General features: G+C 36.5%; 1 protein-coding gene across 2 annotated transcripts in view; it reads right to left on the reverse strand.

Annotated features, from left to right (window-relative positions):
* Positions 1-6429: 6429 nt before the first annotated feature.
* Positions 6430-18981, reverse strand: part of ZBTB11 (zinc finger and BTB domain containing 11) — a 35355-nt gene continuing 22803 nt past the window's right edge. Inside the window, exons 6-11 of one of the 2 annotated variants that reach the window (XM_061426750.1) lie at positions 15866-16111; positions 14210-14354; positions 13408-13525; positions 10832-10990; positions 10533-10708; positions 6430-6908 (exon numbers count right to left, since the gene is read on the reverse strand). In XM_061426750.1, the coding sequence (XP_061282734.1) occupies positions 6880-6908; positions 10533-10708; positions 10832-10990; positions 13408-13525; positions 14210-14354; positions 15866-16111 (873 nt within the window). In that variant the 3' untranslated portion in view covers positions 6430-6879. Of the gene's footprint in view, positions 6909-7785; positions 9947-10532; positions 10709-10831; positions 10991-13407; positions 13526-14209; positions 14355-15865; positions 16112-18981 lie in introns of those variants that run through there. The other variant, XM_061426740.1, reaches the window with a different exon arrangement.

The following is an 18981-nucleotide window of genomic DNA, read 5'->3' on the forward strand; positions in this document are numbered from 1 at the left end:
ATTTAGGTCATTCCCAATGTTTTGCCATTACAGTGCTGTAATTGAATAACCTGTACACGTGTATTTTTTTATTGGGATGTATCTTCCTTCAGGTAAACTCCCAGAAGTAGGATGCTGGGCCAAAAAATATATATGCATATACATATGCATATCTATTCTTATTAGATATTGTCAAATTCTCCTTAAGGATTGTACCAGTTGGTTTCCCCACCAGAAATGTATGAGTGCCTCTTCCCACAGCCTTGCCAGCACAATGTGTTTGCCATGCTTTTTTAATTTTTGCCATCTCTGATAGGTTTTTTAAAATGGGATGTTAGAGTAATTTTAATTTGCATCTCTCTAGCTATGAGTGAGATTGAATTTCATAGGTTTAGGGGAAGTTTGAGATTCGTTTTATGAATAGCCTATTTCATTCCATTTTATTATTGGGTTTTTGGTCTTTCTCAAATTTTAAGAATCTGTCATTTTTTAACTTTATATATTCTGTAAATATTCTATCCCAATTATTAGTTGCCTCTGGCTTTAATTATGGAGTTCTTTGTAATACAGAAAGCTTCCTTTTATATATAGTGAACTTTGCTTATTGATTTTCAATTTTGTTAGTAGTTATAAAGACTTTCTCTATACTGAAGTCAAAGATGCGTTCATGTTGTTTTTGTAGTGCTTCATTTTAAAATGTATTGTTTCATTTTAAAATTTAAAGATTCCTCATCCACTTGGAGTATATTCTTGTGCATTTTTGAGGTCAAGATCTACTTTTAGTTAAATCTTTATGATATTAAGCCATCCTAATCAGAAGTAGTCTGCTTTTGTATTTTTGGGGTGTTAAATTTTTTCTCATAGGTTTTGCATATTTCTTGTTAAACTTCTTCCTAAATAGTCAGTCATCTTTGTTGCTACTAAAATGAGGTTTTCTCTATCATGTGCTGGTTATTTCAGGATATGAAGGCAGTTTCTATATGTTAATTCTGTCTCCTGCTATCTTACTAAATTCTTCAGAGTTTTATCATTGATTCTCAAGAATTTCCTAGGTGTACCATAATATCATTTGCAAAGAGATGACTTTTATCAATTTTTGTGGTTATTTTTCTTGTCTAATTGTATTCCTTAATACCTCTAATACAATATTGAACAGTAGTAGAATAAATGGATATCCTTGCTTTATTCTCAGAGCAATGTCTCCAGGGTTTTAAATAAGCCCCTGACTTTAGGACCAAGGTAAACATGTTAAAAACAAAACATAAATTCCTAATTTTTAAAAAATAAAACATTTGGCTGTACCAGGCCTTAGTTACAACATGCTGGATGTTCAGTCTTTAGTTGCAGCATGTGAACTCTTAGTTGCAGCGTTTGTGATCTAGTTCCCTGACCAGGGATAGAACCTAGACTCCCTGCATTGGGAGCATGGAATTTTAGCAACTTGACCACCAAGGAAGTCCCCATAAATTCCCAGCTCTCCTAAGAGCTTTTATCAGAAGTAGGTGTTGAATTTTTTTGAAAGATTCTTCAGCATTTTATCAGTGAGGGCAAACTAATACAAAGAATTGTTAACATCAGAACTCTCAGGTGTAGAAGTAGCAACTGCAGGTAGAAACTGACTACCCACAAGGCTGAGAGAATAAGTGAATAAGGGAAAGACATCTCAGAGGAGGGGCCCAGAGGCTGAACTCAGATCTTTGAGGAGATAACAGCTGCTAGTTTCAGGGAAGAGCAACATACCAAGCTTCCCATCGCCACAGTGAAGACAAATTTTGGAAACTCATGATTGAACTTCTGCATGAAAAGTCCCTTGGTGATATGTAGCCCTTTACCCCCACAAGAATCCACTGTTAGTAATAATTGGTTTTAGTTATTTACATTTTACTTCATTTCCCTATGGTTTCCAAATTTTCTATGTTTATCCCACGTTACTTTGATAACTGGAGAACTGAGTGGGGAATAGAGGTATCTCTAAATAAGGTAAATTAGCTGTCATGCTTGGGCCTCACGGATGTGAGAACTTTTCAGACCAAAAGCCTTGGGCTACATCACAATAAACACCTACTAAATTATTGCACGTGGACATAGAACTCTTATTCACATCTTGTGTTTTTTTAATGTAGATGTTCTGTTCTAAACTTTCTTTTCTTGTAAGTATAAGTCCTCTTTGGGAGTGTCTTATTTTTCTTATCAGCTGAATTCACATTGCTTAATATTTAGAAAAAAAAGTTGTAAACTATGTAGAATATCAAGGATGACAAGTATAACTGATTGATGTCATCCAAATACACCAAAAATGAATTTCACTCAGAATCCAGCAGTATTTTCCTGATCTCATGATAGTTATATAGCTGAAGTTATTTTATTCCTGCTTTTATTTTATATATATATTAATATATATCTAAATTATATTTAGATATAAAGATTTATATTATCTATTATATATATAACTGCTTTTAGAATTCCATGACTAATCTTAGTTAATGTGAAATGGTTAGATCAGTAGCAACTATGAATTTACCCATGTAACCATGACTGAAAATAAAGTTCCTAAATAATACTTCAAGAATATATAATTATTATGCTGTGATTTTAATAAAAAGAAATATTGTATCAACATTCACACAACTAAGATCATGGCATCTGTTCCCATCACTTCATGGCAATTAGATGGGAAAACAGTGGAAACAGATTTTATTTTCTTGGGTTCCAAAATCATTGCAGATGGTGACTGCAGCCATAAAATTAAAAGATGCTTGTTGGGAGAAAAGCTATGACAAACCTAGACAGCATATTAAAAAGCAGAGGATTACTTCGCTGACAAAGGCCCATATAGTCAAAGCTATAGTTTTCCAGTAGTCATGTATGGATGTGACAGTTGGGCCATAAAGGCTGAGCATCTAAGAACTGATGCTTTTGAACTGTGGTGTTGGAGAAGACGATTCTTGAGAGTCCCTTGGACTGCAAGGAGATCAAACCAATCAATTCTAAAGGAAATCAGTCCCGAATATTCACTGGAAGGACTGATGCTGAAGCTCAAATACTTTGGCTACCTGATGCAAAGAGCTGACTCACTAGAAAAAACACTGATGCTGGCTGGCAAAGATTGAAGGCAGGAGAAGGGGACAACAGAGGATAAGTTGGTAGCATCACTGACAATGGACATGAGTTTTGACATCGGGAACTGGTGGACATCCACAAGATGGTGAAGGACAGGGAAGCCTGGTGTGCTGCAGTACATGGGGTCGCAGAGTCGGACACAACTGAGCGAATGAACACCACCACCTTTGTATCAAGTACTGCAAAGAAAATAATATGGAAAGAATGCAAGTATTGATACTAATTAGGTAAAGTATTTGCAAACGGTTAAAGCAGATCTAACTGAAGATGCAACTGAGAATGAAAAGGTGTGTATGTGGGAATACGGTTATATAAGGAATGTCTACTTTTCCACTTAGTTTTGCTATGAACCTAAAACTGCTCTTTAAAAGAAAGTTAAAAAAAAAAACCTAAAATGTGGACAGTGGTTTGACTTAATAGATTGACAAGGTATGTCTCTTAACCATGAATCTAATAATACTAAGTTTGATATAAGACCCCCCCAAATATATTTGCTGTGAGAGAATATTAATCTGTGTATGAACAGTTATATGCATTACCATACAGTAAATTTCCCAAAACATCATTTAAATATAGTTACATTCTCAAAGGGTCACTCTGAGAAGATAATGTCACTTTCCCAGTTGATTTTAAACAGGTTTGTTCTCATTCTATCTTATTTGAATGCTACAGTAGGCATCGACTATGAGATGCTCCAAGGAAGACAACTGGGAATCTTAAGTATACATTTTACTACAGGCCTTGCTTTCTCCAATAGGAGGAACTGAAGAAGCAGGCATGGGACTTCCCTGGTGGTTCAGTGGTTAAGATTCTGCACTTACAACGCAGGATGTGTGAGTTTGATCCCTCTTGGGGGAACTTAAGATACCACGTGCCACACTGCCAAGAACACAAAAAGAGCTGCCATTCTGTGCCATCTCTTAAGGGGTGCTGGTAGTGCCATCATACTGAAATGGAGAAAGATCCTGACAACAGCCATCTCTTGTCACATTACACACTTTCATTACTAACTTATGACTTCCCTGCTGTGGACATAGAGCCATTAGAAAACTAGGAAGGTTCAAGATTAAGAGCAATTTCAGATATTAATCTGAAGTAATGTAAGAAAAAAACAGGGCAAGCATGAAAACTGGAAAGCCAAGATATTGGTAATATACTGCATTTGTGAGTTTATTAAGTCTTAAAAGAGTACTATGTTAACAGGGTTTCCCAGGTGGTGAAGTGGTAAAGAATCCACTTGCCAATGCAGGAGATCAAAGAGATGTGGGTTTGATCCCTGGGTCAGGAAGATCCCCTGGAGTAGAAAATGGCAACCCACTCCAGTATTCTTGCTTGAGAGACCCTATGGAGAGAGTAGCCTGCTGAGCTAATAGTCCTTGAGGTTGTAGAGTCAGACATGACTGAGCATACATAGAAGCAACAGATCAGAGACATTGCTAAGGAATTCATTGGCTGAATCACTGACGGAAGCATCCCATGACTAGGGGGTCTGGATCTAGGTACCTGGAGAATAGTAGATGCTAAAGAGAAAACTAGCACACACACACACACATATATATATACAGGATAACTTTTAAAGTTTAAGAAAAACCTTCAGTCAAGATTTAGGAAAATCCACAGAGGGTTTTCTAGGGGAAATGGGGTCAACATAAGGCCTAATTGTATAACAGTAATTACCACTGGTGTGGGAGTTAATGAACTATATGCCTCTTACGTGTTTTCACATCTGTTGTAAAGTGTTGATATGTATCTGAATTTACACTGCCTACAACTCATGAAATGGATGCCCGTGTGCCAAGAACTTAACAGCAAGGAATGAAAAACTCAAGTGGTAGATTTATACGCAAATATGTCAGTAATTTTTTTTTGTTTAAATTTTGAGAAATCTTTATTTGCTTTACACAGCAGTAAAATTTGTATATTATACATTGCCTTTGTGTGGGTTCAGTCACTAAGTCATGTCTGGTGTTTTTGCAACCCCCTTGACTAGCCCACCAGGCTCGTCCATCCATGTAATTTTCCAGGCAAGAATACTGGAGAGGGTTACCATTTCCTACTCCATGTCATGTTTTCTAGTTGGCTTTCCTGGTGGCTCAGATGGCAAAGCGGAGAAGGCAATGGCACCCCACTCCAGTACTTTTGCCTAGAAAATCCCATGGACAGAGGAGCCTGGTAGGCTGCAGTCCATGGGGTCGCTAGTCGGACACGACTGAGCGACTTCACTTTCACTTTTCACTTTCATGCATTGGAGAAGGAAATGGCAACCCACTCGTGTTCTTGCCTGGAGAACCCCAGGGATGGGAAGCCTGGTTGGCTGCCGTCTATGGGGTCGCACAGAGTCGGGCACTACTGAAGCGACGCAGCAGCAGCAGATGGCAAAGAATCTGCCTGCAATGCAGGAGACCAGGGTTTGATCCCTGGGTTGGGAAGATTCCCCTGCAGACAGGAATGGCTACCCACTCTAGTATTTTTGGAGAATTCCACGGACAGACGCAGGCTACAGTCCACGGGTTACAAAGAGTCAGACACGATTGAATGACTGAGCACTTTCTAACTGAACTAATATTCCTATGAAAAGACAAAGATTGGCAGCCTGGACTTTTTTTTTTTCAAAACCACCATAGGAAATTTTCTGGTGGTCCAGTGGCTCAGCCTCCATGTTTCCACTGGAGGGAGCATACATTCAATCCCTGGTCAGGGAGTTAAGATATTACAGGCTGCACAGCCAAAAAAGCCAATCATATACTATGTATAAGAGACATACCTTAAATATGAGGTTATGAGCAGGCTGACAGCAATAAGCATGGTAAAATGTACCACGTGAATACCACCCCCCAAAAAAATCCCGATGTAGCTATTTTACTATTTTAAAAATATTCATTTGGTTGTGTCAGGTCTTGGTTGTGGCATGCAGGATCTCCCGCTGCAGTATGTGAGCTTAGTAACTGCTGCACCGGGGCTTATTTGCCCTGCAGCATATGTGATCTTACTTCCCCAAAGATGGAACCCAAGTCCCCTGAACTGTAAGGTGGACTCTCAACCCCTGGATCACCAGGAAGCCCCTGTAGCTATTTTAATTTCAAAGTAGACGTAAAGCCAGGAGCATTACCAAAGGCTCTTCATTTTACCCTTTCATAATGATACGAGGTTTAACTCACCAGGAAAACAATTCTGTATTAGACGACTAGTAACAGCTTCAAGATATATGAAGCAAAAACTGCCAGGATTATTAAAAGGAGGAGAAATAGGCAAATCTACATTCATACAGGTAGAGGTATTTTTCTAACTGATAGAACCAACAAGCAGGAAAAAAAGAATAGGGGTACAGGATATTTGAACAAAAATAATCATTTAATTGACACATATTAAAACAATGCCTCCACACTGCATAAAATTAAGTTCTCATGAAACATTTACAAAAATTGACCACTGCTTATCCATAAAAAATAACCCTCATCAAATGTTAAAGAATAAAAAATACACAATATATTTTTAATCACAGTAAAATAATTTTAGAGATCACTAACAAAAAAGATAACCCCAAAACCCTCTATGTTTAGAAGTAAAATATATGTGAAAGAATAAATTATAATGAAAATTAAAAAATATTTCAAATCAAGTAACAGTGAAGGAATACCATATCTCAATGTGTGGAATGCTGTGAAAGCTGAGTTTAGAAGAAACTTACAGCATTAAGTATATACATTAGAAAAGATAAAAGTCAGCAGGCCTTACCTGAATGGTGGTAAACTGGAAAGAGGCAGCAAATTAAGCCCAAAGTCAAGATGGCTCAGTGGTAAAGAATCCGCCTGCCAATGCAGGAGATGTGGGTTCAGTTTCTGGGTTAGGAAGATCCCCCGGAGAAGGAAATGACAACCCACTCCAGTATTCTTGCCTGGGAAATCCCATGGACAGAGGAGCCTCGGGGGCTATAGACCATGGGGTCACAAAGAGTCTCAGCGACTAAGCAACAACCTGTACTCTTAACATTTATAACATTCTGGAGAAATCCAATAAACAGCAGTATTCACTTCAAAACTTCAGATAACAGACTATAAAATAAGCCTGATATATTTATCCAAACAGTACATGTAAAACCCCTGTTTAGGAACCTCCATGGTTCCTTAAGGTTTAAACTGCCATTATAGGTTGAATCCTCTAATTCAGTTATGAGTGGGAAGCATCATGTACAGTTACACCACAGCTATTAAAAAAGATAAAAAGACACTGAAGGTCTAGACTAAATCCAGCAGTTAAAGTAACTGTGAAATTACGTAAAAAGCCACTGAAATTTAATAAAACAGCACTAACAAGCAGATTTAATCAGGAGATACCTGATCTGACAACAACAAATCAATGTGTGCTTTTAGAAAGGAATTATTATAAAGTTTCTCCATGGAAATATAAAACTGAATTTTTGGAATCTTTATACTTACTTCTGCATGAAATTTATGTAATTCTCTAAACACACTTAAATTATCCAAACATGGCAGTTAATTGTACTACTTTTGATTTTGTTGTTAAGATTATGTTTAAGTGTAATAATAAGTCTTAATAGTATTATATGTTCCCTCAGTGGTTATTTTTTATGTGTTCAATTCCCCTCTTTAAAAATGGATTAACTTAATAATAAATAACAGCAACTGACTTATGAGCTGAAAATAGTGACAAGCTTAACTTCAAAGCTTATGCTTTAAACAAGATTCAACATCTTTTATTTACATATTTATGACATACATTAATGGTCTTACCCAATTAACTAAATCTAATAACAGTGGTGACAATGGAACATAAAGACAATTCCAAATTTTAGACTGAAATACATTTTCACTAACTGAAACATACGATTAAACAAGCAGCCATTATAAAGCTGTAGACTGTTATGTCAATCCACTTAAAATTGAAAGTCAGCCACACAGCTACCGAAACAATGGGAAATGTGCAAATGCAAATATTACATATGCAGGTATAGCACATGCATGGCATCACATTTATTTTTCTTTTAAGCCACTTAAAGTAAACCGGAATAAGCATTTTAATAATATATATACATCAAGGCACATTCTTTTCTTGTGCTTTAGGAATGATTTACATGTGATTTGCTTATATCTTAATTTTACACCTTATATTAGCTTATTCTAATACTTAGAAGTTTAATTTTAACAATTATAACTTGAGTGGTAGTATCCCAGGAGAGAAATGTGATATCTCCCCATGGTTATTTTGAAAAATGAGAAAATTAGATAGCTTACAGAGGTGGGAATTTAAAAATCAAACACACAAATTAATTTTTCAGGCAACTTTTAAAAAGAATTTACTTTTAACAATTTGGTGGGCCATAATCAATTCCTTTAAGTAGTATACTATAATGAGGGTTGAACTGAAGAATTTTCAATATTCTGAAATTACTTGACAATCATATGGTATCCACAGGACTGCTGTAGATACCTATATTGCTATCCTATTTCTAAACTGCAGTTTTTTTAACAAAATTGAACAATTAAACATGATACAAAAGCTGCAAACAACCAAACCTAGTTTTAACCTTTTCCCCCACCCCCATTTATTTTCTTGTTATCAAGGAGAAATTTCCCATCAACAGAGATTATTAACAGTGTTCTTTGCTCATGGTCAATTTACTTGCCTTGAAGGTTAGCATAGTAAGGCTTAATAGGCATTTCATGCATTTGAATTGCATTTGAAAAATTAGCTATTCATTTAAGGGTTCCCCATACAGATTAAGTACACTGTGCAAACTTGATTACAACATGTAACTCATTAAGTGCTTTACAACAGAATAAAGAATCCCTGACTTTATAAAGGGATAAAATAAATAGTAAGTCAAGAATCACAGATGTGAAGCATTTAAAAAAATGTAACATACCTATGCATCCTACTAAAATGTTTTATATTAGAATTTTTAACCCATAAACAGGGCAAATGAAATCACAGAACCTCTATATTTTGAGAATAAACAAGAAAGCCAATTAGTACAGCCTTTTAAATTAAAAGTATATATAATCAAGTCAAAATGCAAATAAAACTGTACGGTTTTTAATTTAGTACAGTTCTTTTTAAACATTAATTCGTAAGAAGTATACCATGATAATCCACTGCCACCAAATAGATTTGTTTTCAATTTGTTTACAGTAAATGGACTTTTCTACAGAACCATTAGCTAGACAAATCGTTGTATGTTAAAACACCACCAAATAGCCCAGAGCCTGTACATACAAACTCCAGGCAGATAGTCATACAGTATTGTAAACAAATGTTCTGTGAGTTCAATATACATGAGATGTCGCTTCTTTTTATCTCTATTACTACATTCATTCTGTTTCTGAAATATGTGCCACCTCTACTTCAACAGTTTGAATAGCTTCTGCGACTTCAGAGAGCTTCTGTCCTTGCTGCTGTGCCAACACATAATTAACCACTTGCATAATACTTTGGTCAGAGAGTGTAGATACTGACGGACATTCTTCAGTCGCTGCAACAGCTTCAAGAGCTTCCATAGTTTCTCCCGTCACTACCACAGTTTCAAGTTCTTGAGGACCATTGTTTTCTTGTTCCTGCATATCTGCTGTTAAGATGCTAACAGCATGCTCCACTTGAGTTCCCTGGTTATGAAACTGAAGGGTATCTTTTTCCAGCATGATCTTGCAAGGCACATAATCTCTGTGGAATTTAGTCATATGTTTACGGAGTGTTCTAGCATCTATGTAGGCTTCACTACACACAGGACAGACATAAGGCCGTTCACCTGTATGTGTTCTGACGTGGCGTTTCAGAGATCGGGCATCAGCCCAAGCAACTCCACACGTTAAGCACTCAAATGGCTTAACTCCTAGTAAAAGGAAAAAAAAAAAAAAGGAAAAGAGAGGTGGGTGTGTGTGTGTGTGTGTGTGGCGAGGTCCAAGTACCAAAATTTATTACAGCTGCCTGATAAATAATGCTTTAAAGTACAGTAGCCCATAAACGTTACTATCTTGACTATGGCCATCTTTTACTTAGGGCCAAATGCTTTCCCTTAGAATAAAGCAGATTCTGGATATAACCTCTCTAAAGATGTTCCTATGGATAGAAGTTACTCTGAGACAATTTTGAGTTTCTGTGAAAGTCCCTTTACACCTTCCCAGCAATCCTATAATCCTAGGATAAAAAAACAGAAGCTCAAGTAATCCATTCCAGAATAAAAATATTAATACAGAATATTAAGCTCACTAAGAAAGGAATCTACCTATCTACACAATTAGGTAGTCAGATTCACAATCACTGCTATTATTTGAATACACCTTCCATAATATGGGATTAATCTCTCATTAAGGAAGATAAGATAACAGACAAGAGGAATGGAAAATGAAGAACCACTACTGGACTGGTCTGTATTCTATTTAAAGGTCTATCTATTAACCTCCATGAAGTGTAGTTACCTCCATGGTTGTTCATGTGTCTTCTATACTCTCTCAGCTGAGTGAATTTTCTTCCACATTGTTCACACACCCGTTCCAGGTTTTGCTTTGCTCGTCCTTTTTTTCCATGGGTAGCTTTCTTTACATGCCTTCTGAACAATGCTTTTTCGTAAAATTCTTTGCCACATATATTACATCTAAAATAGACGAAAAACTCAAATTACCTTTTCCTAAACACCAAAACCATACTAATGGACTAACAATTAATCCAAGTACATACATATCTCAATTAAGCTCAGATTCGCCCCAGATTTACCCACCTGTACGGCTCAGTGACAGAATGAGATTTCACATGGGAATACCAGTCTTTCTTCCAACTATAGCACTTATCACAAAATTGGCACTGGAATGGCTTCACACCAAGATGTTTGTTCATGTGCTGGCGAAGGTCTCTAGCTTCAAAGAAACTTTTCTCACATCTGCAATAACAAAGTCCATTCACCCAAATGGATCATCTTATTCTTTTAAAAGAAGTTTCCAAGAACTCAGTATATTCCTGGGTTTCTAGAACTCTACAAGATGATCCCAATTTAAAACAAAACAAAACAAAACCTTAGTATTGCAATCTTGCATCAAGGCTGGAGTGTGTTAAGTTCCTTCAGTTCCAGAGTACTAGAAACATTTTAGAAAGAATCCTGCAAAGCTCCCAAAGGTTATCATAAAGGTGATTATCTTCTATCTTCTCCTCAACTCCTTGGGATGTGCCCTTTTTACATCCCTTTTCACCCTCTCCCATTCTGTCCATCTGCTGGGGGTAGGATTTACTCCTGCCCATAAGGATGGAGCAACTGACTTAGGTGTAGGTCAATCAGAGCACAGCATTCTCTCAGCCACTGTGATTGATCCACAAATGCCTTAGCCAGATTCAATAGGAGTGACCTCAGGGCTTTTACAGGAACATGAGAAATGCAGCTTGACAATTTGGGAGTTGAGGGGATGTGAGGCTGAAACCATTGCCACTGTCTTATCCACATTGAGTCTCACAGACATCAAGTGCTAATGAATCTGAAATCAATTTACATTAAACCATTCAGACTCCTAGTTCATTCAAGCCAGTTTAAACTGGGTTTTCTTACATTTGCAGCTATAAAGGTATGCATAATAAACTACTTTTCTTTTAAAATAAGACTGAGTAAGGGGACTCCCTGCGGTCCAGTGTTAAGACCTCCCCTTCAAATGCAGGGGGTTGTGGGTTTGATTCCTGGTCAGGGAGCTAAGATCCCACATGCCTCATGGCCAAAAAACCAAAATATAAAACAGAAGCAATACTGAAACAAATTCAAAAAAGGCTTTAAAAATGGTACACATCAAAAAATCTGTAAAAAATAAAAATAAGACTGATCAGAGTGACATCAGCAAATATGGGCAGAGTTGGTAACTCCAAAAGCCCAACCTTCCACAAAATCAGTAGACAAAGTGGCAAAAACAGTCAGAATCAATTTTACTAGTGCTCTGGAAACTGATTAAAAGTTTACAGCAACCAGGTAATTATTTAATTAAGAAAAAAATTGTTGAATCCTGGTAAAAGAGCTTTGTGGCATTTCAACTCACCCTGACCCCATCCCCTGGCTCCTCAGCTCAGTAGACAGAATTCATTCTCTCTATGGGTTCACAGTATTAGAGGGACTTAAACCGAACTGTAGTTGTTTTGAACTACCTGGTACCTCTCAAAGTGCTTGCTTTTATGTAGCCAAATTCCCCCAGGGCTGAGGACTTGGGAGTGGTGGGAAGAGTAGACAGGAGGGATTGGTTGGAAACATTTAAAGGTAAAGGTATTAGCCACAGCTGCTGGGGCAAGGAATGGCAGTTGGGAGGAAAGGCTGGAGAATGAGATACTTCAGGAAATAAGACCTTTGAAAAACTCTCACATATTCCCAGGCAAATTATTTGCCCAGGGCTGGCACATGCTCAGAAAAGAGCTGAAAATGCTCCATGCTCTCACTGATAGCTGACTCTGCACAAACAGAAAGAGAAGACCATGGCAGGATTGTAAACTGCCTGGCTGAGTGTTAAAGGCATTCTGGAATCAGTGGTGATGCTTGCACAACACTGAACGTACCGAGAGCCACTGAACTGAACGCTTTAACATGATAAATGCTATGTTATATGAACTTTATAAAAGGGATCTCAGGAGGTTCTGGGAAAAGAGGGAGAGGAAAGGAGTCTGAAGAAAAAGAGAAATGAGCAACAAGTCCAGTACTTCAGAAGAATTGCCTATTAAGAATCTCTGCCTGGCACCAAGGGACCGTTCATTCCTATAGTCCCTACCCCTAGGCCGCACATTTGAAGAATTTCTTTAAGGCATTTAAAATGAATGATTCATATGGTATGAGATTTATAATGCAAATAAAACTGCTAAATAAATAGGAACACCTAGACAAAGGCAAACTGATAAAAATCAAGAGTAAACAAATAGTATTTTTTTTTAAAGTAAAATAATAGTTTACTATTAGATTCAACTATTTTCTTTTTTCAGTTTTACTGAGGTGTAACTGACAAAACTGTTAAGGTATTTAATGTGTAAAACATGATGATTCAATATGTATGTATACACACACACATGCACATTGTGAAAGGATTCCTATCGTTAATTAACACATCCATCACCTCAGATATGTATGTGTGTATGTTTATATAATTACATATGAATATTCAAGTTCCACTTCCTTAGCAGAGTTCAATTACAGTTGAACTTTGAAAGAGACACATTATCAAGTGATACTGTATCAAACTATATCTAATCAACTTCAGCCACCTCAAATATTTTCCTTTGAAACAACTTTCAAATGAACTAAGAACATAAATTAATTGAATGGTTCACATACTAAATACTTACTGAGTACAATGATAGCCTCGAACCTCAGGCTTTGGTTGGTGTTTCTTTAGGTGCTTGCTAAGCCCAGAGCCTCTATGAAAAGACTTTCCACAAACTGAGCAAAGGTACTTGGACTCTCCTATAAGAATTAAAAAGCATGTCACAAATCCAGTGATCGGGTGCTCTTCTAACAATGCTTTATGTCATACTTCAGAAGCTACTTTATCAAGTGAACACAGAAGCTATGACTTTTGGCACCCACCTTCTAAGAATAACAAACTATGTCAAATATCCTATTTCCTCTCAGTATAGTACTAGTGAGGCCACTACTGCCCAAAGAATTTGGGAGGTTTGCATGGTCATCTGGATTATAACAGTGTAGAGTTGTATACAAGTTCTACAGCAGATTATCTACCCTTTATCAGCCACTTCTACGTAACTGCTTTAAACATGTGAAAATTAGTATATGTGGACTAAAAATTCTAATAAAATTATAAACCACATACTTGTTGACAGCTACATCTGCTTATTGCTTAACTTTTTTAAAAATTAATTTCTTTTAATTGGAAGATAATTACTTTATAATATTGTGGTGGATTTAGCCATACATTGACATGAAGCAGACATGTGCACTAATTAAAAAAAAGTTTAAAAAACTTTTATACAAATAAGATAGCTCTAAAACTAGATGTAAGAACAATTTTTAAGCTTTACTCTCATTAATTAAAAAAACTGCACATATACAGTCTTACAGCATAATCAATATACTAGGTAAGCTAACAGTATATAACATGTAACTATGTCAATGTAAATTTCTCATTACCTGTGTGAATACTCATATGTTCTTGAAGACTCCTTTTGGTAACAAATGACTTCACACATAGTTCACACTGGAACTGCTTCTGTGATTGATGGAGACTCTGGTGTAATTTTAGACCGTGTTTGTAGATGAAAGTCTTTCCACAGACCTAAAGCAGCATGGGTATTTAAACAAGTAAAACAGAAAAAGAGTTAAGGGCTGTTTCTGAAGAATGAAGATAGAGAAGCTAGTATGCTATTTTAAATTAAAACCTTAAATTATAAACAAAATGACAACGTTTAAGTTGAAACAAGGGCCTAAGATTTTAAGCTCGTTGATTATCTCCTCATTCCGTACATAACAAATATTTCTATTTTTCTTACAACCATGTAATCTGTGGAAGAACTTAAAACAGTACCAAAAAACCCTCACACTGTCTTTTCTGAAACTGGTAAACAATATACATTAAAAGAGACATGGAAGCTTAGTCAAGAACAATATACTCATTCACATCTATACCAACTAAAACAGTGCTTCTCAAACTCTCTGATGAGGTACCAGTTTTTTTTCCTTTCCTCAATCTATTAGGGATTTTTGTTAAACACAATAAAGATGTCAAACAGCGTCAAATTGCCATTACAGTTTCTACATGCTTACTCTCCATTTTTTTTACTTATCTTCCATGGCCCACGCATCTTGAGTAGGGCTACAGTTGAAGACCAGAGGTCCAATTAACACTTAATTTTTAAATATATGAATACAATGATGCTTAGGACTTGGCTTCGAAATAACTGAAGGGAAGGGGTAGGAAGGGAGTGAGTGACAGTACATATAAAACACAACTAAGCATAGATAACCAACAAGGACCTACTACACAGCACAGGGAACTACACTCAGTATCTTCTAATAACCTATAATAGAAAAGAATCTAAAAAAGAATGAATGAATAGCTAAATAACTTTGCTGTATATCTAAAACACAAAATTATAAATCAACTGTATTTCAATAAAATTTTTTTAATTAAAAAAACTCACAAATGACCATGTGTTGATAACTACTAAAGCTGGATAAAGGGTACATAAGGGTTTATTCTATTCTTTGACATTCTTTTTTCATATAATACAATGCTAAAAAAACAAGAGAGAAAAACATTAAAAATGTTACTGGTTCCAAAACTATCAATAAAAATAGTGGGTCATCCTTATATGCAAAGCTACAGGTGCTGCTAGAAATTTTTCACTGTTTCAAATAGCCCAAATCTGGCTTATCACAGGATTCTGAACCAGCAATCAGATTTTGACATTTAGTCTCCAGCTCTGGAGAAGGACACAGACTTTAGGCAGAATTTCTGCTAAGATTTAAGTCACAGGTTCCTTACCAAGCCAGGCTGGCCCTGCCGAACATGAAGGTATGATTTAGAAGCTGGTTATTCTCACCAGTACCACTCTGAATTCCATCAAGTCTCCTGAACACTCTAAACAGATTTATTTCAAACTACAACTTCAGACAACAAATTAAAGAGCAAAAATGGGAATCATCCTTGACCTAGGCAACAAACTGAAAAAGTTATGGACTTTATGGGATATTTTACTAAAGTGATGTGGCTCCAGATTCAACCAGTCTTACTGTCAGTTATATTCCAGTCTTCTTTAAATAACAAAATAAATATAATGACTTTACCTGGCATGCATGTGGTTTTACACCTGTGTGCTTTAACATATGTATTCGAAGAGAATATAATTTAGGCAATGTCCTTCCACATATGGAACATATAAATTCTCGTTTGGTTCTGCCCTTCTCAGACGATGACCCTGATGCCTCATTCGATGCGGAACTGGAAGAGGACGAAGTAGGTGCATCTTTCCTGGTATGTCGAATAAGGTGGGCTCGCAAGGAGGCACTGTACTGAAACTGTTTCTTACACAACTAAAAGAAAAAGTAAGTTCTGCCTCAATGTATTTTCATTACAAATGTTAAGTGAAACGCAACTCATATTTCAACTTGCCATTTGTCTGTTACAATTACATAAACACATACACTCTATAAAAGACACAGTGTACCAGGTACCAGATTATACAGATAAAAGGGACAGACCCAGTCTCTACTCTGCAGGGGTTTATAATCTAACCACAGAAAAAGGATTTACATATAAACAGGTGAAATATTTAAGAAGGGGGAGTAATCAGAGTAAGGAAAAGCCTCAGCACTGAGGCTGGGCCTTGAAGGAATAGTAAGACAGACAAAAGGAAGCACACTATCATTACACGAATACTAACAGTTGTTAGGTGGAGCAACACAGGGGCTTGAAAAAGTGGGAGGATAAAACTGTGATAGTCCTTGGGACTTGTTTGCTTTTAATTTTTACATTGTGTTTGTTTTTTATGTTTCATTTATTTGGCTGAGCTGTCTTAGCTGTGACAGACAGGATTTTCGGTCTTTGCTGCAGCATGTGAGATCTAGTTCCCCCATCAGGGGTTGCACCCAGCCCCGTGCACTGGGCGTGCGGAGTCTTCGCCACTGGACAGCAAGGAAGGTCCAGTCCTTGAGCTTTATCCTGTACTTGCTAAGTACTGCTGAAAGCCTCTGCTCTTTATTTTAAAATCAAAGTTATACACAGTCATGATCCATAAGACTTTTTTTAAAATAAATAAAACTGGCCTGTTGGTCCACTACTTCTACTTTTTTGACACTTTCTTAATGATCATCTCTGCAATTCTGAGTAATATGAATAATAGGAGGTGAGTATCTCCACCTTTCACTCTCTACACACACAATTCCTTTCATTACCATACTTGCTCAAGACAGCTTTATCATCATTTTGGTGAGATCAATTTCAGTGCTTACATTATTTGGATGACGTACATGTTATTACAGCTGGACAATATAGTACAGTATGATTTTCTTCCCTTTCCTTTTGCTTTCCTTTTACTTCTCTTCGTATTTAGTGCTAATTTGTTGTCAAACATTCCCTCAATTGTTGGCTGAGAGAAGGTTTAAACACATCACCTTGTGGGATATCTCCATCAAAGCACTATGCTGTGTTCCAAACTGGGGCAACTGTTTCACAGATTGGACCCCATGTTTTCCATTTCCCATGTTTTGATCATTTTGGTGGAATACCTCTACCAACAGCTTCCCGAGAAAAGGAATTTAGGGGGTAAAACTCTGCAGACCTTGCAAGTCTTGAAACTGTTCTTACTGTACCATCGCAAATATAGTCTATTGACTTCAAGTTAGAAATCATTTCCTTTTATAATATTAAAAATATTGTGCCTTTATCTTCTAGCTTCCACTGTTGCTGCTGAAATGTCTGAAACTATTCTAACCCTTTTCCTTTCTCTCTTCCAATTTGTAAGACTCTTTGTCTCCTGATTCAGAAATTTCATAATGCATTTGGTAAAGAATTATTTTAAACCATGATTCTGAACATGTGACATGCCCTTTTAACAAGGAAACGTCTATGTTCAAGTTCTAAAATGTTTTTTTCATTGCATTAATGATTTCTTTCTCTTCATGCTGTTTAGAATTACTTGGACATTAGAATACAACTAGACCAATCCTCAGTTTCTTTCACTCCCATTCTTACCTTGTGTTTTCTTTATTTTCTGAGTGATTTAGTCAATTATGTTTCCTAACTTTTCAGAGACTTTTTTATATGTTATACATTTTATTCCTAAAAAACTATTCTGTTTTCTTAAAGTTTCCTTTTAAAAATATAGTACATGATTATTGTTTCACTGACATAATCTTTTCCTTTATCTCTAATATAAATCATACTTGTGGTTTGGGTTTTATGTGCATTTTTTTTTTTTTTTTAGTTTTCTTCTAACTGCATAGTCTTGAATTCCTCAAAGTTGTTTTTCACTTGAAATATTTGTCATGAATCTGTATACCTGATGTTTATTCACATTTCAGAGTAAGATATTTAAAAACTGGCTGGAACTTGTGTGTAAGTAGGGAAGTAAAATGGTCAACCCCTGGCTTTAGTGAGTGGTATCTTTAGGTCTTTTTTTTTACTGGGCTTCAGATTTCTCATCTCTAAGAAATCTTTCTATTTTAAGGTTAAGGGTTTGGCTGTTAAGATTCCAGGACTTGAGTAGAGAAAGAGCACTTTCAATATTCAGTATAGAAGCTTCTACTTTCCCTTGTTGGGTATACCACACTGATACATTCACCCTCATTATCCACAGTGTTCTCTAGAGCAGTGGTTTTCTTTTTTAGAGAGTAGAAGATGGATCTTTGACTGAAGGCACGGTGGTAGTGATTCACTTGCTCTTTCTAACCATCAGCCTTACCTCTACTTTCAAGGTCACTAGTACCATTAATTCCTGAGCCTCCTGGTAGTTCTGTAATACAATTTGGATTGATTCTTAGCTTTCCACGCTGAAAGCCTAGGAATGAGCCCTTTCAAATCTACTGAATCAGCGACTCCATCTAGGGACTTCCATGGCAGTCCAGTGGTTAAGACCCCACACTTCCATTGAAGGGAGCATAGGTCTGATCCCTGGTCGGGGAACTAGGATTCCAGTGCTATGTGGTACAGTCAAAAAAAAAAAGACTACATTTATGTATCCGAGGCCAGAATTTAGTTGCTATGGTCTCCTGTTCTTTTTGCCTCTCTATGAACTTTCTAAAAAGATCATTTTACTGTCATCTTTCTACAGTAGAAGCAGAAGTAAGTCACTGAACATTTTTTGACAAGAACATGACATGTATGAATCAGCAGATAACTATGACAGCAATATAAGGGAAAAGGAGAATACAAATGGTAGCATAATAACAAAGCAGTAAACTAG

This window comes from Bos javanicus, chromosome 1 (genome assembly GCF_032452875.1).
Source record: "Bos javanicus breed banteng chromosome 1, ARS-OSU_banteng_1.0, whole genome shotgun sequence".
In the NCBI taxonomy this organism is placed as follows: Eukaryota; Metazoa; Chordata; class Mammalia; order Artiodactyla; family Bovidae; genus Bos; species Bos javanicus.